Source organism: Podarcis erhardii (genome assembly GCF_964252035.2).
Source record: "Podarcis erhardii genome assembly, chromosome: 7".
Taxonomy (NCBI): domain Eukaryota; kingdom Metazoa; phylum Chordata; class Lepidosauria; order Squamata; family Lacertidae; genus Podarcis; species Podarcis erhardii.
This window is the reverse complement of record NC_138511.1, coordinates 43,665,355-43,689,405: the sequence shown is the minus strand read 5'-3', so window position 1 is coordinate 43,689,405 and position 24,051 is coordinate 43,665,355. Positions and strand designations below refer to the sequence as shown.

The 24,051-nt window shown below is 41.7% G+C and overlaps 1 protein-coding gene across 2 annotated transcripts in view; it reads left to right on the top strand.

Annotated features, from left to right (window-relative positions):
• The window catches only part of BANP (BTG3 associated nuclear protein), a 150,151-nt gene extending 127,120 nt beyond the window's left edge, over positions 1-23,031 (top strand). For both annotated transcript variants that reach the window (XM_081872077.1, XM_081872078.1), the window contains exons 12-13: positions 13,775-13,921; positions 22,169-23,031. In XM_081872077.1, the coding sequence (XP_081728203.1) occupies positions 13,775-13,921; positions 22,169-22,240 (219 nt within the window). In that variant the 3' untranslated portion in view covers positions 22,241-23,031. The remainder of the gene's footprint in view (positions 1-13,774; positions 13,922-22,168) is intronic.
• The last annotated feature ends 1,020 nt before the right edge of the window (positions 23,032-24,051 follow it).

Genomic DNA, 24,051 nt, shown 5'->3' with positions numbered 1-24,051 from the left:
CACAAAAACAGTAGCAATGGGAGTTCAGTTTGGCCCAGATTGCATATAAATGCTTGTAGCTTACCACTTTGTGTTGGCCTTGAAGGGCTGATCTTCCTTCTTGTTTTCTCTTCCACTCCTCTTCCCTTGTATGTTTCATCTTTCTAGTGTGTAAGCCTGATGGCAGGGCCCATGTCACTCTCTTTTCATTGAGGTGAACCATTTTGGGAGACTGAATACTGAGATAAAAATATAGTAAATAGTAACAACTAAAATTCCTTCTCAAGGCCTGCCTAGAACCTTTCTTAATGGACTTTATGAGGCTGATAGCACTGAATACACACCTGCCATCATTGCCCTCTATGGTTTTATTAAGATGGATGTTTCTTAATCTTAGATATGTTGCCCTATAAATCTTAGAAAACATGCAGAGAGAGAGAATGGGTGAAGAACTTTTCTCTGAGAGCAAAGTTCTAAGCTGGGTTTGGGATCTAGACACTAGATGAGAACACACTTTCAACCAAAATGAAAAAAATATCTGATTTTTAAAGGCACAATAGAATAATCCCACTTCATTTTTTCCATCATTGCAAAGGGGATGTGATTGGCAGCAAATGCCCTGCACTTTTTGTTGGGAGAAGCAGTGGCACCACTCTTCCCTCCTTCCCTCCTTCTTGTCTGGCTAGGTGAGCAAGTGGTGTTGGGGTGCTTATTGGTTCATGTTGCAAAGCCCCCTGGGTTGCCTGGGACCCTGAACCCGTGCCCAGTGGTCCAACTTTCATGACATCCTTTGTTGGCAAAGAGATATGAAGCATCTGCCTGTTGGTTTAATTAAAGCAACTTCTGTGTGCTTTTCATTATTTTTCTAATTGCTGATTCTCTTCTCATGCAGCAACCAGAGTGGCAGATGTGCGTATTTTGTAAAGTGCTGGGGCCTTTTTGGCTCTTCCTTGTGACCAGTACAAAGGGCACTTTAGTTTCTGATTTCAGATCCAAGTTGGGCCAATTTGCATAATTGCTCAGGTAAAGCTCAGGAGATGCTGCATTTATTTCCTTCTCTTGAACTTGCAAGGGAAACCCAGCTGTCCTGTGCTTTTGCTCACATGAGATTTGAACCACTGTCAGCTCTTCCTTCAAATTTCTACCAGCTTTGGGCTGCTCTGTAACATGCTGTTGGAACAATGTTTTGTTACCCTGACAACAAAAGCCGTATTTTATATGCTGTTTTGCTTGTAATTCTCTTTTGAAAACTCCTCCTGCCAGTTATGATGTAAATTAAAACATTTGTAAAGTTTACTTTCTTTTACTACTTGTTTCTGCTCCCCCCCCCCCGTGGAATTTGGCGTAGCCCTGATGTTTTGAATGTAAACCAAAGGGCTACTTTAGTTTTTCTAAGACTAGGATACTGTGCCCAAGTAATGCTAGTGAACTTTGGAAGATCAGCACAGCTTTGCAGTGTAAAATTATTAGTGGATTCCAAGTACCTTCAACAAACTACAGTTACCATAATTCCTTGGCACGAGCAATGGTAATTACCTAGTTAAAAGTGAGTTTATTTTGACGTTATTTTAATGATAAATATGGGCTCAACACAAACATGATTTGATTTGCTTGCCTTTTGAGGTTGACAAAAGGCAACACTGAACAAGATTCACATTCACTGGTTAGATGGCAAATAAATAATGAAGTTTATTCCACAAGAATTTTCACCACCTTGCCATTGTCGTCTTACTACTTGCTTGTCTGAACACAAAGCACACTATTCTTGCTAGATGTCTTTTCCTGGCTCCCTCAGTTCCAGCTTGTAGCTATAAGATAACGGATAGCTGGTCTTTTTCTTGAGCAGCCTTAGGACCACTTCTGAACTATGTGGGACTTGCATGTGGGCTCCCACACTATGCTGAAACTTTCTTAAGAAATATTAACTTGCCTAAATCCACCTAGTGAGCTTTGTAGGCTGGTAAGGATTTAAACCAAGATCCCAAACAAGAAATTCCAGTAAAAGACTCGGGTCTACTATCCTATGCTAGTCCACTACTGAGCTATGAAGTTGTAACCTTTTACTGTTACTTCATGTCTAGGTACCAGCAGTTCCTGGTTGAAAGCCAAAGACCCCTGGCTGTGAATGTTTTCCCCTATCCATTCTTTTCATCAGAGTGTATAATCAGTTTTTGCTGATAAGATGCTGCACAAAAATTGGTTAGGATGTTATTTCCTCTTGAACTTTGTGCAGACTTTGGCAGACATCCATATTTCTTGCTTTTAAGCCCTTTAACTGAGCTCTTGCACTCTGATGAAACTAATTCCATAAGGAATTTCTCAAGGGGCAAATCAGACATGACTTAGACCCCTTGTTCACATTTATTGGTCTAGAAGGCACTTTTGTGTAAATTTATACAAAAGGAATAAGTCCTCCTTGACCTTGAAGTATATTTGGCAATCATTTTCCACTTTGGCTACATCGTGTTGCAACCGGATGTTTCCCACTAGCCAGCCAGTTTGGCAAGTCACTACTTATTAGTCACTGCAGAGCCCATATTGGGGAGAAGTGGGGGAAGCAATTGGGCCATTGCCATTTAGCTTGGTCCTTACCCTTCTGTTGTATTTCCAACAGCTAAATCCTGATTACACTTGGTTCATTCACTTCCATGAGAAGTCAGTTTCTTTAGCAAGGCTTTACTGTAGGTTTGTACAACCCCACCTCCCAAAGTAACAAGTCGTAGACAAACATTTAAGCTGTCCTCTGTATGTTTCTCAGAACAGAGACTAATTATAGAATCTGGCTCAGGTTGTACTTCAAAAGGAAAGGTTTGAGGGATATTTGTGCATGGGTTTTTTATTTTTATTTTTAAACAGCCTCAGATTTTTGGCTGCTTTTATTAGAAGCCTTTGGCCAGTCAATGTATCAGCTCACTTTCAAACACTGTAGTTTGGCTCATTTTTGGTAATGGCCTGAGAGTTCAGTAAAAGAGCCTCTTGGGGCAAGAAGTAGTCCATTAAACATCTGTTACTGTTGGTGTATGAGCAAGTCTGCCAGTCTACCGAAGCCAGTTTATGCAGAGTCTTCCTTAACTGCTTAAGCCAACTTGAGCCTGAACTATGACCAGCCAATTAGCTTTTGGCAGTGGCTCCAAAGAAAACAACTTAACAGAAGAAGTAGAGGCTTTGCAACGCACATTCTCCAGGATCCACAATGGCTTGTAGCTTTGTGTATTGATGTAGAATTTGCCTTCACTGACCAGGAAAGCTTTTCTCCTTGTGACCTCATCCTTCACTTCCAGTCCATGTGGAATGTTTACTGTAATAAGGGATACCCCATAGTGAATCTATGTAAAACTGCACTTCATCTTCACATGCAAAGCTAATCATTACGGGTTCAGTTCAGTTTCACAAGTGCAAGAGTAGTTCCCAATGGGATTGTTTGCTTTTGTTATTAGGTACCAAGTATTCTGCTAGAACTTTGACATTCAAAATTAAATAATCTTCCTATAAGTATAAACCTGAACAATTTTGGAACAGGGATTATATTTGCTCTGGGGTAATGGTCTTTGACAGCACAGAGCCCACACATGCTCACATTTTTAAAAGGCATAATAGGATCTGGAACAGTATGTAAAATTCTCAAATTCCAAATTTTGGAATATAGAGTCTATAAAGCAACACAGAGAGGAGGAGTTTTTCTTGGAATATTTCACATTCTAGAACACAGCATTAAATGTTTTTTGTATGCCTAGTCAAACAAGCACCTGGTATTTTCCCATTCTTGACCTTAAATATAGGAATAGCAATAAATGTGTTACCTTTAAAGAAGAAAAGAAAAAGAAAGTCAGAGGTTTTGGACATTTAGGACAATAATTGATTTTCAAAATGAAATCCCTGTAACATAATCCAGAAAATTGTCTTTGTTATACAGTGATGCTGTAAATCCTCACCAGAATCACACATAGTAAGAGCTTCTGAACAAATTATCCAGTTGCATAATTGGAGAAAATTAAACTTTCTTGAAACCGTGATAAATAATTAAATATATATATATATATATATATATATATATATATTTGCTTTCGTAGATTTTCACGGGTACAGGAATGCAGGTTTTGGTGTCCTCGGGTGTCTTCCCGTGTGTCTTCCCGTGTGTCTTCCCGTGTAAAAGTTGGGGTGTCTAGGCGATATCACTCAAGATATCACTCAAGATATCTCTCAAGTAATTAAGGAACAAAAGAAGAAAAGGCACACTAGCCTGGGAACTTCCTCTCTGCCCAGAACATTGGAGGCTATACACCACACCCCCTCTACAGTATTTATAGGAACTCAAACACTGAGATCCTGCTCTGTTCCAGTAACAAGAAGCCGAAAGCACCAGCCTGAAGATGACGAGTGAGACCTCGTCGAAACGTCGCCTAGACACCCCAACTTTTACACGGGAAGACACCCGAGGACACCAAAACCTGCATATATATATATATATATATATATATATATATATATATACACACATATAATAAAACCCAACTTTCCTGGTGATTAATCTGACGCTGCTAGCATATCTTGGATTCAGATCTCTTTCCCCTAGAATAGCCTCTGTAATGGTTTACAGACAAGGGACCTAGATGAGGTAACTTTTCCTCCAGCAACTAGATAATATCCTGAAATTGCGTTCCCACTTTAATCAATGATTCATTAGAAAGCGTGCCTTTGTATGAATGCCAGTTTTCCAATCTGATTTCCACCATGAAGTGTTTGTTTTGTCTTATTGTTTGGTGCATCATAATTGCTTGTTGTCTTTTCTTTTTAACTGTTGTGGGGCCCTGATGATTCCTGGTTAAACAGTGTGTGTGTGTGTGTGTGTGTGTGTGAGAGAGAGAGAGAGAGAGAGAGAGAGAGAGATATTTTTGATTTCAGCAGTAAATAGATCCTATACTAAACTGCCTGTGATGAGGTGGGAAATGCACATTTATCCTTTATTTAGCATATCTCACTTGCTTAGACTCCACTGTGCAAAATTAACCATTTTTACTTGGAAGTAGTTCTAATTGTATTCAGTGGAGCTTATTCCCAAATAAGTGTGCATTGCTACCTTGGTGTGGCATCTTGCCATATTCTCCAGTATTCTCCCTTCCAGGAGCAATGCATTATTTCTGAAGTTTACGTTTTAAGTGTAATTCTGCTTTCTAGTAAAATTGCAAAAGGGTGCAAAGCCAAGCATGTTATCTGGGTAGGGGGTGCCTACATGCAGCTCAATTTACTCTTCAGATTTATAGGTCATAAAGAAAAACTGCCCCCACCTGTGAGCAAAGGTGGTCTCTGCCTAAAACCCCATTAACAGTTTCATTTAAAAAAGCCCCTACTATGTTATTATGTACTAGCAAATATACATTATTATGGTTGGTGGTGTCTATGTAGAGAAAGGACTGGTACACTACATTGCCTTCCTCTTTGAGATCCCTTTCAAAGATGTCAGGGATGAAGGGAAAGTCTTTACTGTCTCTGCAGCAAGGTCCCAAGAACAGTGCTTTCCTCCACAGGATTGAATGGGAACCATCACTAATATAGGTGAAAGTAAAAGGAGCAATATGGGTGAAAGTAAAAGCTTGCCAACCTAGCAGTTCGAAAGCACCCCCGGGTGCAAGTAGATAAACAGGGACCGCTTACTGGCGGGAAGGTAAACGGCGTTTCCATGTGCTGCTCTGGTGCCGGTTCGCCAGAGCAGCTTCGTCACAGCGCTGGCTCCCGGCCTCTAGAGTGAGATGAACGCACAACCCTAGAGTCTGTCAAGAATGGCCCGTACGGGCAGGGGTACCTTTACCTTAAAAGGAGCACATCACTATGAAAACCAAACCAATTTTATGTCCTTTATTTATTGCACTTATATCCCTCCATTTTCTCAAAGGAGTGCAAGGTGGCACAGATACCCCTCCACATTTAATCCCAGTGACAAACCTGTGGGGGGGGGGGCTAATAACTGGCCCAAAGTCACCCAGTGATCTTCATGACTGAGTGGGAGGATTTGAACCCTGGTCTCTCAGGTCCTAGTCCAGCACTCTGTCCACTACATCACGCTGACCTTTGGTGGAAAGCTGGGAACTGTTATAAATAAAGAGCAAATCAGAGAAGTTTGCATTTTAACGCAAAAACACAAGAAATACAAAATCCAAGTTTGTAACATCGTCAGCTTAGAGGTGCATTTAAAACATGAAAGTTAAGGAGGAGTTGGACATGCAGAAGCCAGTACATTCTCTGCATTGGAATCCATTGATAGCACAGCCTGTCAGTTGATGTGCCGTTGCAGCTTTGAAACTCTTTCAGCTGAGCTAATAGTTCACAGATTGGTTTTTAATTACTGTGATTATTCTTGTCCCTCAAGAGCCCAGCATCCCTCAAGAGCCCAGGATCCCCTGGAAGCTATTTGTCTTTGCTTTTGGTTCTTATGCTGCAGCTGTTGCTCCTGCTGCTGAACATACGTTGCATTTTTTGGCTTGCTGGTGTTCTCCAAACAGGCCTGGGGAACATCCTTTGGTTGCTCCTTTATGGCCTTTGCATTAGGTTTTCCCTAACAATTAGGCAGAATATGTGGAAGAGAAGGAAAATGTTTTGGTACATAGGGCAGGAAGCCTTAATATAATGATTTGTTTGTTTAAAGGTGCATGTCTTCCATCCATTTTGTATATCATGTTTGAAGCATTAGAATGCATATTCTGTCCAGCTAACTGACCCCATGGGCTGCTTTCAAGAAGCACAGAGCCAAACATGGTTTTAAAGAGCTGCCGTTGCTCTTTGGCTCCATGGTAGGCTCTTGCTGGCCCTGCATCCTAGCCGTGGTGGGGAAAAATGTCCACAGAGTATCTAGATTTCCAGCATATATTTTCTGGGTCATAGATGCAGTATGATCTATGAGATGAGTATTATATGCTTGTACGGTGGTATCACTTCTATTTTTTGAGCTGCCAGAATTCACCATGAACACCTCCCTTGTTCTCTTATAATGGCAATGGCATTCCTGTATGTTCCGGCTGAAAAAAAGCCCTGGGTGGTATGTTGTGATTCATAAAGTAGCAAATCCATAAAGATGCCAGTTGTTGGATCACAGCAGAGCGCAAAGGCAAGTCCTGGGCTTGTTGGTTGCCCACTAGAGTTGCCAGCTCCTGCCCCTGAAATGGTTTCTGTTCCTTTTCAGAGCTCCAGAGTCTTCATGCTAGGACAGTAAGAGAACAACTCTTATTTGAAGGCTGCACGTGGTTCCAATATAATAAGCCATGGCATGCCAGTTGTTGTCTATCTCAGGTCAGTCATGTTTGCCCCAAATAGGCATTTCACATTAATTTTGTACAGGGCTATTTTTCTAGAAAAAAGGGGTGCCCAAACTCACCATGGGCGCCTCACTTTTTCTCTTATAACGGCAATGGCACCCACCTGACAGGTGCCAGAACTGAGTTCCAGCTGGGGAAAACCCCCTGGTTTTGTATCATTAACCATTACGTAATGGACTTCATATTTCTTGGACATGCTGAGAGTAATATAGAGCAAAACTTTACCAAATCAATTGCTACTGATGATATGTGAAAACTAAAAGCAGATGATAAACTTGAGGGTCAGGTGGTAATATTTATTACACCAGGAAAGAGTCAAGATAATGAATAATATCTGCACAATTATTGGTTTCCTTTTCTACCTCCTGGTAGAGTTAAAAACGGTTTCAGTTTTCATAGCATGTTGGCTAAGGAATCCAGGAAAGGAAAACTAAACTAGATTAGTGGAAGTTAAGCAAATTGCATCTTGACGGATTTATAGCCTATGCAGAATTGGGTTGATGATAGCACGCTTTAAACTACCGGTACTTAACCGTCACTTTGGTGGCAAGTATTTGGTTGTAAATATTACTCCAAATTTCAGTACACTATATCCGAACTTAAATATATGTAAGAAATACTTCCCACATTAGTTAGAAAGGCAAGCACTCTCTCTTCCTTGTGAAAATGTGAGATCAGATGGGTTAACAGGTATGTTTCTTTTGCAAAAATGCAGAAGCTCCCCAAATACTCTTTGGAAGTAATGGATCCATTCTAGAAGTAATGGATCCATTCTAGAACATATTTTTTCTCTCCTGTTTTCTTGCTCAGCTGCTTCTATTTCCTTGCAATTTCTCCAGAAGAAGGAACCTTAGTCCTGAAATTATATTAGAGGTCAATCAGAGCAGGCTTTAAAGGATCCAAAGGTCTACCAGCAGCCCTGAATTTCTTCAGCCATAGCAGACTTCCAGACTTTTAAACGGTTGCTTTGCAGTCCACAAAAGCTGGTCCATGACACCATATTTCTTCTGTTCCCTCCCTGCACTTTAAAAAAAAGTTCATGCAGAAATTCTTGAAGCTGTTATTTGCACTGTTGAATATTTCAGTTATGAATGGTTTCTAAATAGCTGTACACAAAATAATTAAAATCTTATGTGTAAAAGGAACAATTTCTTTTATTACACCATAATCTAGGAGACAGGAAGGAATAATGAGAAGATAAAATGAGAGCAGTCCTGTTGTGCATTGCTGAGTTCCTAATTTTAAAAAAAGGAAACAAATTTGGGATTTGCACAACCTAATTAAAAACAACACACCACTCAAAGCAGCAGTAACAAAACTGAATACCCAATATAGCTTTGGCTGCAGAGAGACTGAAGAACTTGTCCTTTTGAGAGAACAGGTTTTTGTTCCTTAGAACTATCCTCCTGCATGGAAATACTTAAAGTTAAAAATGAACATATATATGGTGGCTCCCTGAAGAATAATTGTGAGCAGTAAATATTAATGAACCAAATATGTGACCTGAGCAGTTACTAGGGTTTGGAAGCTTTGCCTTCAGAGAGAACTAGGGAGGCAAGGGAAAGAAGAAGGAAAATGTATTACCTTTTAATACTTTTTCCCTGGTCTGATAGTTAAATGCTAATTGGGAGCTATTTGTTGCAGATGGAAACTATTTTTAAAAGGAATGAAGGGTGGGGGCAGAGAAAGATGTGCATTCTGGCTTGGGCCATTTTTTTCTAATTTTACTATTTCTCTAGAATTCGTAATGTAACCGCCTTCATAGTGCCATTATTGTGAGAATGTGCAAAAAGTCAGGAGTTGAGGGGCTTTGATCCACCCATCAGAATAATTGACATTGGGTTGTATCTAATGCTAGTCCTATTCAGAATAGACCAATTGAAATTGATGAACGTGACCAACTGAAGTCCCATAATTCCAGTGGGCTGATAGTCAAATATAGCTGAATACAACCCATTGTGCAGCAGTTGTCCATGCTCCAACAATATGTGGAATATGCAGAAGAGGGATGGAGAACCTTACCTTTCTTCATAGAATCCAGCATGTTCTAAATGACTGTAGGGGAATGGCTGTAGTTCTGTGGTGGAATGCATTCTTTGCATACAATAGGTTCCAGGTTCAATCTCTGGCATTTCCAGGCTGGGAAATACAGTGGTACCTCGGGTTACAGACGCTTCAGGTTACAAACGCTTCAGGTTACAGACTCTGCTAACCCAGAAATAGTACCTAGGGTTAAGAACTTTGCTTCAGGATGAGAACAGAAATTGTGTGGCAGCAGCGGGAGGCCCCATTAGCTAAAGTGGTACCTCAGGTTAAGAACAGTTTCAGGTTAAGAACGGACCTCCAGAACGAATTATGTTCTTAACCTGAAGTACCACTGTATTCTTGTATCAACCTCAAAGAGCCGTTGCCATTTAGTGTAATTTGGGGTGGGAGACCTTTGGCCTTCCATATGTTGGACGGCAACAACAAAAGTAAATGGAAAGCAAAATGATTTTCCCTCAGAAAGTCACAGCATATCTCTTCTTTGACCTTCTAAAACTGATTTTCTCTCTCTTCAAAGCTGGGCCTAAAGTGTTGAACTCCTTTCCTGCTCCTAAGGGGGGGGGCAGGGGAGAGAGGAGCAGAACATCTTCACAGCGTTTTTCCCCTCCCCACTTTTCCATTTGTCTATAAGTATCTTGTTAAACTGGAAGGGCACTTCTATTTTCTTTGGTTTTATTGACCATCTTATATTACCTATTTTGTATCAGTGTGAAAGGATGTCTAAGAAGCCCTCTGGAATTGCAAAAGAAAGTTCAGCCTTGGGGCAAGCTGTTTGTTTAGGGTTTTTCATAGAAGGGTTCCTTTTGTATTTTAAGGTCAGCAGCAGGTAAGGAATACAGAACTGAACTGGTGGTCTAGAGATCCTATGAACGGCCGGACAAAGGCAGTATTCTTGCTCAGGAACCACTTGCCAAAGTTCTCACATAGATCTCCAGGCTTTTTTGCTGTGCAAGAACAAAGACTTCCTTGCATTTGTAGCCTCAGCATAATTGTGCCACGGTTATTAGTATTTATGTGTTATCCTTTCCTGTCTCCTTTAAATGTTTTTGGAAACTTCTGAGCAGGAATGTATTTCTTTTAAAAAGCTCATAAACTTCCATAGGCAAGTACAGTGGGCGCTCCCTCTTCAGTTCCCAGTCTCACACTGTGCACTCCTTCATCCAGATCTAGATGTCCAAAGACAGAGAAAATCTGCTTTCTCCATTGAAACTAAACAGGGCAAGACTTTGCAAGCATGTAGCATCTTGCGCTCACTGGAGCTTCTGCGCCTGGCAGAACTAGCTAAGTGGTTGCTTGGGGCAAGATCTTATTTTCCAGGATTCCTTGCACTGTGATTGGATTGTTCACAGCATCCAGTTAGGCCCCGGGAACTTTGGCAACATTGGAAAGGGCCCTGGGGCAAACCTCTCAGGTTGGGCAATGCAGCCACTTGCAAGAAATAGTTGCATCAGGGCAACCTGTGTAGACACTCCTGCCATAACCTGGCAGTGTCAGCCTGAAGAAGGCTGGGATGAGCACTATGAATCACACTTTCCCCTCTAATTATGCTCATTGATTTGTCAGGGGTGATGCAACATATCCCTAGTGAATTTTGGCAAACCAGTCTTATCTGAACTTATTTTCCCATCTTGCAAAATCGCAAAAAATAAAAAATCTCTGCTGACTTTTTAAACTACATTTTAGCTACCACAGCTCAGTAGTTTGAGTCCAAAAATCCCTGAAAGAATTCTTAGTACTGTAACTGTATGATTTGCAGAAACACAGTCTCGCATTATCTGTGAGAATGGTTGTTCCCTGAAGGTGGCCTGCCACCATCCAGTACCCGTTAAAGAAGCATTTAAAAGATTTAGGGATTCAGCACAGCTGTGTTAATATTTTATTGCTTGTAAAAGCACATCTCTAAATATTCTCTGAAGTCCTGATGAGAAATGGGGGATGTTTGAATGTGTTTCTTTGTAGAGCTTGGTGGTTATTTGCATTGTCTGCTGAAGACAGTGTGGTTGGTGGGGGTAGTGGTGCTTTTGGACTATATGGTAGGTCCTCTTTGTCATTTGATAACAAAAAGGAGATCCTGAGCCAACTGGAGAGGAGTGAAATGTACTGAGCTGTGACTGAGTCTGGACTGGCCCACACTTTGGCTCAGCAAATTCAAAAATAATACACTACAACGCTATACTGGCTTCCTTTTCACATTCTTCTTCGGTAAAAGGACGAGCTAGGGGGAAAAGATGTCTCTTTTTTTACCAGTGTTCTTATCTGTCTCAGTAATAATTCCACAGGCAGGACAGTAGTTTTGAACAGCTGTAAAATAAATTAGATTAGAATCTCTACACTTTGCTTGCTCTCTGGTCCTATAACTTCATCATAGTCAGATGGTTTAATTAAGAGGCATCTCCTTCCCTTCCATCCCAGTATGTCTAGAGGCTTTGCATGCTATTTTTTCAGTCTCTTAAGAAACACGGGACTTTAAAAAACAAAACAAAATACATATTATTCAGGGATTTGTGTGGAGGAAGAACCCATTAGTTATTCTCAGCATTCCACTTGTGTCTACAGTTTACTTACAAACAAGTCTGGTATTTTTTTTACTGTTAGCAAAGTATTTAACCAGTTACTTATAACAGTTCATACAAATTTACAAAGCGGGAGTACTGTAGTGTTGGAAGCCCTGTAATTAAAGTTGTTATTACGACACATGAAAATGATCCATTGCTGTGAAAGAATTGGTCCATCTTCAGAGTAATACAAATATTTAAGGAATACATTGACATTAAAAGTTTGCTCTGCCAGCTATGACACTAGATCCTCTCATCTGTATTCCTTTTGTGCCTCAAACAGAAAATAGCAATTTGATCCTTTTTGTTGCAAATACCAGGCTAAGAAAGGAGATTCTAGGGGTTGGGTATAACAATGGTATTTTTCAGAGTTTAGTACATTTGTGTTCTTCCTGCATTAAAAAAAACAAAACACAAAAAGAAACTGAACCTCTCATTTCTTGTTCTGATCTAAAAGAGAGGTAGAGCTGGGTACCATCCGCATACTGGTGAACATCCAACCCAAACCCCCTGATTATCTCTCCCAGCGGCTTCATATAGAGTTGAAAAGCATGGGGGAGAGGACGGAGCCCTGTGGCACCCAACAAGTGAGAGTCCAGGGGTCTGAACACTCATCCCCCAACACCACTTTCTGGACGTAGCACAGGAGGAAGGAACATAACCACTGCACAACAGTTCTCCCAGCTCCCAACTCCCCTTGACAGTCCAGAAAGATATCATGGGCAATGGCATCAAAAGTTGCAGAGAGATCCAGCAGAACCAGAAAAAAGCTTTTCACTCTATCCCTAGCCCACCAGAGTTCATCAACCAGCACAACCAAAGCAGTTTCAGTCCCATGATGGGCCTTAATCCCGATTGGAAGGGATCCAAATGATCCCTTCAATGACCACCCACTCAGTCACCTTGCCCAGGAATGGGAGATTTGCGAGACCTTGGAAACAAACAGTGTTTTCAGCACATTTCCCCCCCTCTAACTAGAGGAGCTATTTTATTGGATTAACAGGAAAATCTAGTAAAATTAATCTGAATACATAGTCTAGGAATACAAATGCATTCTCTTTAAAAATGAGTATACACTACCTATTTCCCCCCCAGGTCCAGTTAGTTCACAAGATACTGCTTTTGTCCATATGAGCAATCCAGATATTTTGATGGAATGATCTCACTTGGCCAGAGCTTGTCATGCCCACCAGGTGACTGTGGAAGTGGCCCCAGCAAGTTCTGTGGAAGTGCTTATTAAAAGAGCTGTTGAGACCATGAGGATTTAATCTTGATTGCTTCCATGCCTGAAAAAAGTATTGCGTGAATGAATGATTCCTCAATTAAAATAGGACTTGACGAGCACTAATTTTGTTAAATCTGCTATGAATGGTCCTTATGAGAAGCTGGTGAAATTATCAGAGTGGTGATGGAAAATATGATGTCCTTATTACCAAGGGCAGGATTTCAACAGTTTGAGGGAAATTGGTTCCTTGTTGTTCCTAAAATATTGCCACCTTACCGGTTGCAAAGAAATGTCTAGCTAGATTTGTATAAATAAATAAATTTTAACTCCATTATCTTAACACAGTGGACTTCGTTGTTATATTAATCATGAAAATCAAGATTTTTTTAATCCAATGGAAAAAGCTTTTAGACCATAAGAGAGATTAAGCATTAAATGGCTGTGGAGCTAGGGGGAAATTTTTTTTTTCATCACGTCTTTCAGACAAGGACAATATTTTCCTCTCCTTCTGGGAGCTCTTGTAGTCTAACTTAACAGTTACTGACTCAAGGGTTGGTTGAGCTTTTGGGGGACTTGCATCTGTTCTTGGTCTCCCAGATGTTTCATGATACCTTTGTGATGATGTCTGCTTACAGGATCTCTCTCTATTGGTTTGTCTGCAGGTGCTGCCAGGCGCTCGATTGATTGCTGTTGCCTCACCAGCTGATCCTGCAGCTGGTGGCGTTGATGGATCTCCACTCCAAGGGAGCGATATCCAAGTCCAGTATGTCCAGCTGGCGCCTGTGACGGACCACTCAGCTGCTAATCAAGTACGTAGATCTTTTCTCTGTTTGAAAAGGAATGATGGGCATTTGTCTCCCGCTGAGCCTATAATTATCAGTTTTTTAAAAAGTGTTGCCTATAGTAAGTGCAATCTTTTATATTTAATGATAAGTATCTCTCTCCTGCCCCAGTTTCCAGTTTAGTGGATTTGCCCTATAATGGCATCTGGAATCTATGCCTTGAATACCATTTGTATACATTTGTTTATTATGCACAGTTTGTCCTGTTTTTCGTAGCATCCGAGTGGGGGACTTCCCTTACATTTTTAATCTTGTCTTTGCTATCATAACCCTTGCAATTGCACAGTATTTGAATTGGAAGTTGTATTTTGTGCTCAGTATGCTTGCTGGTGTTTTTGAATAAATAGAACATAAGAAAAGCCCTGCCGGATCTCAGGCCCATATCGTCTCACATCCTGTTCTAGGGTGGCCAACCAGGTGCCTATGGGAAGCCCACAAGTTGGATCTTGAATGCACAGAAGTAGCTTCAACCCCAACACACCCATCACTAATCACTGGGTGACTTTAAAATCTTGAGGGATAAGGCTATCAGTGGCAACTAGCTATTATGGCTATGTTCTGCCTTCAGTGTTGGAGGGAGTAAGCCTCTGAATATCAGTTCCTAGGAAACACAAGTGAGGAGAGTGCTGTTGTGCTGCTTGTGGGCTTCCCATTGGGGCATCTGGTTGGCCAGTGTGAGAACAGGATGCTAGACTAGATGGGACTTGGGCCTGATCTAACAGGGCCCTTTTTATCTTATTATGGTCTTACTGTAGGTAGAAGGAGCACATATGCCTAAATATTTCCACCAGCCCTGAGTGAGGAAGCCCATGAGTTCTACTTAGAATCTGAGGCTCCCTTTTGAAAAATAAAATAAAAGTATGATGATTATTTAAAGGGTCTCACTTAAGAGTTTTATGTCTTTTCATGAAAGACTGAGCTGTTGATCCAGGAGTTTCCCAAAGTTTCTTAAGCTGAACTTCATTCTTGGTGCATATGCCAAGGCTGGCTACTGCTGCTTAAGTGAAGTGTGTCCCAGCATCTTTGGCACTGTATCTTAATAGTGTCCTTGGAAGCAATGTGCAAATTAAGCCAGGGTTCCAAGTCAAGCTGGTTTCAGGCCAAGTCCCCCAAAGCAAGAGGCAGATCCAGGCAGACTCAAGAGCTACTTGTTACCCAAGGGTGAGCTGGAGGCAGGTTCAAGAGTGCTGGGGGTCAGAGCCAGGAAATCAACTCAGCCCAAGGTGAGTCACTCCAGAGCTTGGCAGTTCCCAGAGCCAAGAACATTCTGTACTCTTTCCATAGCCAAATGGGGGAAGCAAACTTTGGCCTCAGAACCAAAAGGATATGACCCCAGACTCTAAATCAGCATGTGTAGGCCTTTAGCTTTTTCTTGGATTGTGATGTGGCCTGAATGAGCTCCCCAGTCCTGATGCAGATGAAGTGACCGGGGAGAACACAATGACGAGTTGTGGTTACATCTCTTTTACACACTGCCAAGCCATAATACTACTGATACAGTATTGCCGCTTATGGTGCTTCCATTCCTAGAGTTCAGATTGTCAGCTTTTCCATTCCCAACCCCTGTTTTGTAGCTATTTCTAACCTGGCTGCAACCATTGGCTCAGAATAGTGTGTTCCATGATTTAAGTCAGAATGGTACTCTTCTACTTGACATGCTTCTACACTTTTTTGCCAGCTTGAGGTGCCTTTCTCTATATAAATTATAGCTCTGCAATGGTTTGCCTTTTATTTTTTTGCAAGCCAAAGGTTTCAGGGGCCTCCTTTTGAAAGCAACTCCATTAAGGGGCAGTAGAGTGGTTTGGAATTTCCAAAAGACAGTTGTCTTGTACCTCCTTTTTGGATAGAGACAGAGCAGGTAGAGCAACCTGGAGCACGCAAAGCCTTTTTTTTCATTAGGCAGCATAAAAATGTATAGAATTCTTGGTGAAAGAAGGAGCAGGGTGGCTGGTTGTATGATACAAATATCTATAGACAATTTGGGTGCTTTATACTCTTCATTGCAAAACATTTGACACTATAATCTTGCATAGCACTTTATATCTGTCCACAAATATTCAAACTGTTTTGTGGAAACCTGGGGTTCCCTGTTGTAAAGATAAGGAATGATGAACCCGCTCCCCATGAAAGATATCTTGTCTGCCATTGCCCATTCCCCCCTGTAGCTCCAGGGAGTTTGGAATGTACTTGAAGTTAGAAGTGGGTGAATCTATCCATTTTTGTTTTTCTCAGTTTCTAATTTTTCCACGCTTAAGTTCAATTCTCCACATTTCCACATCAGTTTGTGATTTATTTATTTTTAAGTCCTCATGACAATTCTTCAGCAAATTTCTAATATCACAATTTTTCCTACTAGACACATATTTAAAGCAGTTTCCCCCAACACTGCACATTTATGTATGTTATTTCCACTAATACATACATTTATATGCACACTTTACCCTAACATATGCATTTTTGTACACATTGCTTGGCTGGAGAATTGCATTGCAGAATTCGGAGAATTGTGAATTTCAAATTGTCACTTGCTGGTACTGTTTGTTTCCAAGAGTGTGTATCAAACATGGAACAACTCCTTCTCAAACCCATAATTCTTTATTTCTGGAAGCTGAATAGCACTGTATGGTCCTAGCACTGTTGATAATATACAGGATGTATGCAGTATTGTAGGCCTGGGAATAGCTAAAGGAGTACAATTAAACACATTTCTCAATGAAGAAGAAATATATGGGCTGGCCAGTTACTTAAAGCTGGTGTGAAGTTCCTAGCAGTCCCTACCCACAACTGGCAGTACACAAAACTACCCTCATTAATAATAAAAAGTCCCCCTCTTCTCCAGTCCCTTCCCGGTCTGAAATGTGCTTTCAGAGATGATCAGGCTGTTGTGGAATATTATATAGCCTTTGGTGTTGATGCCTTCTGGGTGGGGGATCACAAGCAACAAGAGGGAAGGCAGCATGAACTCAAGAGGGTGTGCAGGTCATCTATTGAACAACATGTGTCATATCTTGCCAAGCCTCTCTTGTCAGCTGTACAGTGTCAAGTTCAAACTTGTTATGTTGGCAAACCCTTTTCAACATCAGCTTGTCTGCAGAAAAGCCCTGCTCATTGCAGAGAACTCACATCTATATAGCATGCTGCTCAGGCCCCACAGGTTACTCTGCATGAATTGAAAGCATATCCTCAAAAATGCCCAGTGCTGCAGGGAAAGATCAGTTGTTGAACTTCCCCTATCAAACTACCTTTCATTGGGAGTTGTTTCGCCATAAGAATCAGTGTGTTGAGGAGCCCTAGATTCCCTGGAGCAAGTGGAACATAGTTCATGTATTCATTTAGGCACCTTAGCTCTGGAACTACCTTCCAAGGAATGTTAGACTGGCCCCAAATGTAGGAGCAGAAGGGTCTTGAAATACAGTGGCGGAACACCCCCCCCCCAACACATGCGACACAGGAGTGTGGGTTTCTTAAGAACTTCCCACTTAGCTCTTGAATCCTGCTCAGCAGTGGGGGGGGAGAAGCATTTGCATAAGGCAGCAAGTGATTTCACTCACTGAAAATATTTTAATGCTACCATTCTGTGGGATTATAGGAGAAAAAAGTGAGCGTCACCATGAAAGTGTTACTTATTGGAACAATTCCAAATGGATCTCAGATTTTCTTTGTGTGCCAAACCATTGCTGCTAAATAAAGCAGCTATGGCAATAGCCCATCCTTTCTCTAAGGCATTAGGACTCCTTCCAAATGTCCCTCAGACATACGGAAGGAAAAAACTTCACTGTCATCTGAGTTGATGCCCTAGACGGTTGTCTTCACAGCAGGAGAGTCCTGCTTTCTTAAGTTTGCTTTTTGACCTAGAAAGTGTTCCGCAGACATCTATTGCTGCTGGAGTGATGAAGGGTTCACGCATCATATAATCAGAAGTGTTCTCTTTTAGCAAACTGCCCTCCTGGTTCCTGGCCTCTGAATTTTCCCATAAATTACCTTCCAACCGGGTGAGAGGCATTGCTTGCGACTTCATCCTCCCCTTTTGCTGCTCAGATTTTGACAGGAGTCGGCCGTTTTGAATCCAGCGATAAATCTTTACATCTGTCTCCCACACCATTGGCAGCGACAGTGGAATTGCTCTCTTTCAGACACTTTGCGCCGTGTTAGCTTTTAATATTGTGGTTAACCACAGAGATTATACCATGCTGAAGATAAACTGAAAGGAATGTTGAAACTTAAATGAAGGAGTGGGGTATGTTAAAATGCAGACAAGGGTAGAGATGGCTTTGCTGGAACTGGCAGGGCTGTCTGCAGAGCCCACTGATGCAAGGGAGACAAATCAATATGGGCAGCCCATGAAAACAGTTTGATTTCTGAATAAAAAGAGAGGACGTTGAGGGGTTGGTACTGCAGTAAAGCTGATGCAGGAAACGTGCACTGGATTATACCTTCCTTTGGGGAGTTTTTACTCCTGGATTTCCTGCTTAGCACTACAGCCACAACCCGAGAAGCACAGGAAAGGGTAATCAAATGCACTCTTTTGGTACAGCCTCAGTTGCGGTGAGGATGTTTTTTTGAATTGCGCAGAATTTTTCACCAGTTAGACAACCTTGCCTAACTCCAGCACTTGCATGCTTCCACCCCAATGAAGGCTTGCTGACTTACAGTTTGTATCTTTTACTCGGTGTCAACAAAACTACAGTTAGCACTGTTTAACGTGCTCCACAGCAATTTTGGTCTCAACAGGCACCATTTAGCACTTTCCGGATTCAGCGCAAAACACAGATATTAATAACCGCCCACCTGAGGACCTGTGGCCCACAAATTAGGTGCTTAGGTGGCTAATGGATAACATTCTTGTGGCGGAGTATGAACAAGGCAGCTTCAGGCGTGAACAGATGCCAGCTTGCAACCCATCTCACGTCCAGGCTCCTTGTTTATTTTCACGCGCTGATTAAGTTCTTTCCTTACAGAAGTTCTAATGGTTCCTGACATGTTAAATTACAGCAATAACATTGGGAGTACCACACAAGAATTGTTTTTCCTTCCCTCTGCTGAAATTGGTGCGAGGGGAAATGGCTTCCACTTTAAAGCCAGCCCTTCGAAAGCCTTTCACATCTGGCTAAATTTTGGATAATTAAGCCTGGGTTTGCAAAGAAGCTGTTTTAGAGAGTTCTTTCTTCCAGGTGTTTGGGTGGCCACTTCAGCTGCAGACAAACTGTTGTTGTGAATGTTCATATTGGCAACTTAAAAAAAAATAAAGAATAAAGTGAGCATTACCCAAATGGCCTGTAAAATTGAAGGCGGGTGGGGGGAGGTGTTGGGAAGTCTGTAGCTGGCAGGAGAACAAACAGAAGTAGGCAGTAATTCATTTTAATGTGTGTGACCTTAATTTGAGAACAAAGTGTTGCCATTTTGAACTTCATAGGCTTTCTGTATTAATAAGCTAATCATTCACCACACAAGGGAGGAAAATCATTAGTTGGACTTTTATTCACTGGACAGTGAACCCTTTTCAGCTAGGACTCCCTGGCCCCATTTCCAGAGATTGCAAAGAGGTGATGGAAGAGTTGGACTATTAAATTTAAAAACAGATAGCCACTGTGCATTGGTTAGAACACAACTCCTACTGGCTTAACACTCGGCCACACAAAACCTGGTTTTGTAAAACCTAAAGCTTTTATGTTGCCTCTGAAAATGCTGGTGCTTTGGTGTGGACGTCATGGGAAAATAATTTCTGGGGGACAGCAGGCAAATTGACAGAGACTGATTTCTTTACGTGGGATGCAAGTGAAAAAGCTAAAATCTGTCTTCTTTGCCTGTACTCATAGTCACAATGGAATGTAGCAAAGAAGGTGTCATCTTAAGCTGGGGTGAGCAGACTTCACACTTGTCAAATTTACCTAGATTTTTTTTAATGGAAACCCCCCCCCCCCCGATCTATCAACTGGAGACAGTTGGAAAAGACATACAGTACGAATTAAAGAACAGGGTGCCTCTGAGCACTGTGAAGTTGTTTTTTGTACAGTCCTTTCACAATGGTCCACTCCAGGTTAACCCTGAACATTCTTGATTTTAGCACCCTAATTTAGATGGGAAAAGTCATTTCCTTAATGGCTTTTTTCAACAGTCACAAGTCAGAAACGCTTGCTGGACTGCTGCAGATCACTCAGAAATATACCTGTAAATCCTGATCTACTTTCTGCTTATCTCTGCCTTAAGCTGTGCAGCATTAAGACAGGGGTGGGGACCTGGATGTGGCAGGTGGGCCAAATTGTTATTTTCCCGACCCTTTGTGGGTGGGGCCAGTCGCCTGGCATTGCAGTGATATCAAGTGACTTGCTTGCAGAGCTCCTTTCAAAGCACTATCTTGTGGAGTGCTTTGAAAGGGACCTAGTGATTGGTGGGTCTTACTTAGCCCCACTCAAAGTGTTTTGCAGGCACTGCCGACCAGCTGCTTTCAGCTGAGCCATACTGTATACGGCTTCAGTGCAGAACAAGTGGGCATGGCTTGGCTGAAATAACCCTTGTGGGTCAAATGGGGAGAGCGAAGATTGGGGCTAATTAGGCCTATGAAGATAGCATCAACTCTGTGTGTCTTCTTTTTCACATAGCAGAAATTCCTTCCCAGATTAACTTCAGCAATACTTTTGTTCTGTTTGGTAAGCAGTCCAAGGAATATTTATTGATTATTTATTGAAAATTTATTGACCCTCTAAATCTAATAAATTTGTGGTGGTGGGGATGATGATAATAGTGGCTATCCCAGTATGTTGCCTTCAACTAAATAAGAGAGTGAAGAGGATGCTGCGTCTGAAAAGGGATAGCTCTTTCTGTCCAAGAAGGCTGAAATAGTTACATTCAGCTCCTGAATTATTTGCACTGCTGCTTTAAAGAGGCAAAGCAAAATAATTCAGGAGTGGAATGTAATTATTTCAGCTAATAAGAGCTAGCTACTCCTAAATCTCCTACAAGTGGTTGTGTTTGATTCAAATAGTGCTGAAAGCACTCCTGGGGCCTTTTCTGGAAATTCCAAAAGTGTCTCACTGTATCACGTTATAGCAAAACATGTATTCCCCCAATCTCTGGCAACTTTCCTACTTGTTTTCTAGAAGTAATACAGTAAGGTGGCAGTGAGGTCTCTGGGGTCCTTTGCAATGTTCTTACCTTGGCACCCCAGGGAGTTGCAAGGCAAACAAAAATACAGTGGTACCTCGGGTTAAGTACTTAATTCGTTCCGAAGGTCCATTCTTAACCTGAAACTGTTCTTAACCTGAAGCGCCACTTTAGCTAATGGGGCCTCCTGCTGCTGCCGTGCTGCCGGAGCACGATTTCTGTTCTCATTCTGAAGCAAAGTTCTTAACCCAAGGTACTATTTCTGGGTTACTGGAGTCTGTAACCTGAAGCGTATGTAAGCTGAAGTACCACTGTACATGGGTGTCTCATTGCTCCAGTTTTATTACTCAGATTAGTTCCACCACCTGCTGGGTTTAAGAGGAGTATAACTCTTCTTTATTACAAGGAGGCAGTCTAAATGGGGTACCAACTCTGCCAGCTTTCGGTCTCCAGCCACTCTCCTAGAAGATTGGCATACATTTTCTGACACTGTTGGCAGAGTCAGATACATTATGTCTTCATGCGACTATAGAGGTGTCATAGCAGACAGTTGTGGATTTGGGTCAGGAACCAAATGCATAGCTTCTCCAAGGCACAGAGCTTCTGCTGACTCCAGACCTGAAGACCCTTAATCAAAGATTTGGATGTGGAAACATGGCTATGAAAAGAGGGCATCCTCTGCTTTCTGAACAGTTTTCTGATGTAGGATCTAGGGCACAGTAAGCCTGGGATTTCCTGGTCCATTGCACAAGATTATATTGGCTGATTCAGCAGAATTAGTCAGAGGCCAGGTGGTACATTTAAATAAAGATTTACTAAGGATTGCCTGTAACGCCAAAATTAATGGCCACCAGAGCCTGAGGATAGGCAACCAAGGATGAGATTGTCCCAGACAGTTTGTCTTAGAGCCAGATGGTTGGACCTAAATGGGCCTTGGTTTTGACACAGCACAGGAATTATTCCATTGAATGTCAAGAGCTTCTAGGATTTCTTGTTGTTGGCAGCGGTTGCTTGGACAGGATAGAAGGTCTTAACCACCCTTGAACTGAGTGGCCAAGCCTACTAATAATGGTAAACCTGTGGCATGTTTGTCTGTCTCTCTCTCTTGTGCAGAGCACAGATTCTCTTCAGTCAGCCATCCAGCCGGAAATGCAGATAGACCACGGAGGCATTCAGATTCAGTGAAATGGAGTCCATGAGAAACAGAAGCACCACCACCACCAAACTCCACTCCAGCCACCTTGTCTGGCAGCTGAAGATCTTCTCAGCTTGGAGGATATTCTCCCTACCCTCTCCTGTACATAAGAGTGTGAGCCAGCTCCATTGAACTGATTGTTTGGAACCCCCTCCCACAGGTCCTCATATGAAGGAGCTCCCTAGAATCTGATGTGCGGATGAAGAGAACTGCCATCGTTTTCACTCCTGTGCAAAAGACTCCTAATGGACGTGGTTTAGCCATACCTGAAAGAAAAAGATGTTTTTGCAGAAGATGAAAGCTAGCTAACCTTAATTAATCAAAAGATTACAAGTGAATTGATGTGCCACCTTTCATCTCCGTGACTCATCCTTGTAAACGTCTCTAGATACCTTATCAGACTCTTGCCTGTCTTGCAGTACATACCTTACCACACAGAAAGAATCAAGAGTGCAAATATATTTTGCTGTTGAAAGAAGAATTTTTTAATTTGCTATGTTTATAACGAGAGAGAGAGAGAGAGAGGTGGATGTATTTAAGAAAGAAAATGGGGGGAAGCCCATTATCACAATTGTTAGCTTTTTTGCTGCTGTTTTTCCTGTTTTGTTTCAGTGTAACCGAAATAAATTTTTTTAAAAAGGAAAAGAACAAATTTCCATACACATACAACCTTTGCCTTTTTTGTTGATATTGTTGCTTAACTACTTTTCTAAAGAGGGGTTAACTACTATCCAACACTTGTAATTATGCATTTCTAAAGAAATAAATGTGTATTTATGAAGAGCATCCTTCTCTTGCCTGTTTGTGGAATATAACTCTTCTGAAAGACTTGCCTTTTCACATAGTGCTTTACTCCCACATTAATTTTACTCAGACATTTTCCATCCAGAATGAAAAGCCCCCTGACTCTCATTGCCACCTGCCTCAGTGACAGGGCCCCCTGGAACAGAGCATCTGAAGATGATCTTAACATCCAAGGCTGACGTGAAGACAAGTGATCCTTTAGCTCTTTAAAAGTAGGTCTCTGAACTCTGAGTTGAGTTTGAAGCCAGTGTTACTGTTTAAACACAGAGGTGATATGACCCCAAAGCCCAGATACACTTAGCACCCTAGCAGCTATGTTTTGGACTAAATACAGTCATAATGCATCACCTCCTACAGTCCCAGTAATATGTAAGGATAGATTCCAGCATTTCTCTTACAAGTAGAAAATAAAATAAAATTGGGGCTTTGGAACATGGATACTTGGATTAGGGCTTTTCACCGAAAGAAACATTCCTTGCCGGGATGGATAGAGGTTCCCTCAGCTCATTGCTGCAGAATTAGATCATGTCACACCTCAGATTTGAAACACTTCAGGTTGTTTTGCCTCTTCTTCCAAAACCTTGGATTGTAGGCCACAAAGGGTGTGTGTGTCAATAATTGTATGCAATTGGCAGAATTGGATTAAATTTGCAGGCATAGGCATCCCTGTTGTATGCATGAACATGTCATACAACTTAAAGGTGTTCCTAGGCACTGCTGCTGATATGTTACTTCTGCATCCCTTCCAAAAACACTGTAAATTGGAAGTAAAGAGAGAGCCCTGCTATAGTTGCTGAAAGCTAGACCTGCCAGTCACAAAACTACACTCCCCTTCCCGGCCTCTCCCTTCCCCTCTGGCAGGCATTTTCCAGTTTTGGTGAGGTTGGAGGAGTGTACAAAAGAGTATCAAACTAGTAAACTAAACAAAAAAATATAAGTCCCCCCAGCTCTGAGTTGGTTCTAAAGCTTCAGAGCCAGCCTGCTTTCTCTCATACTA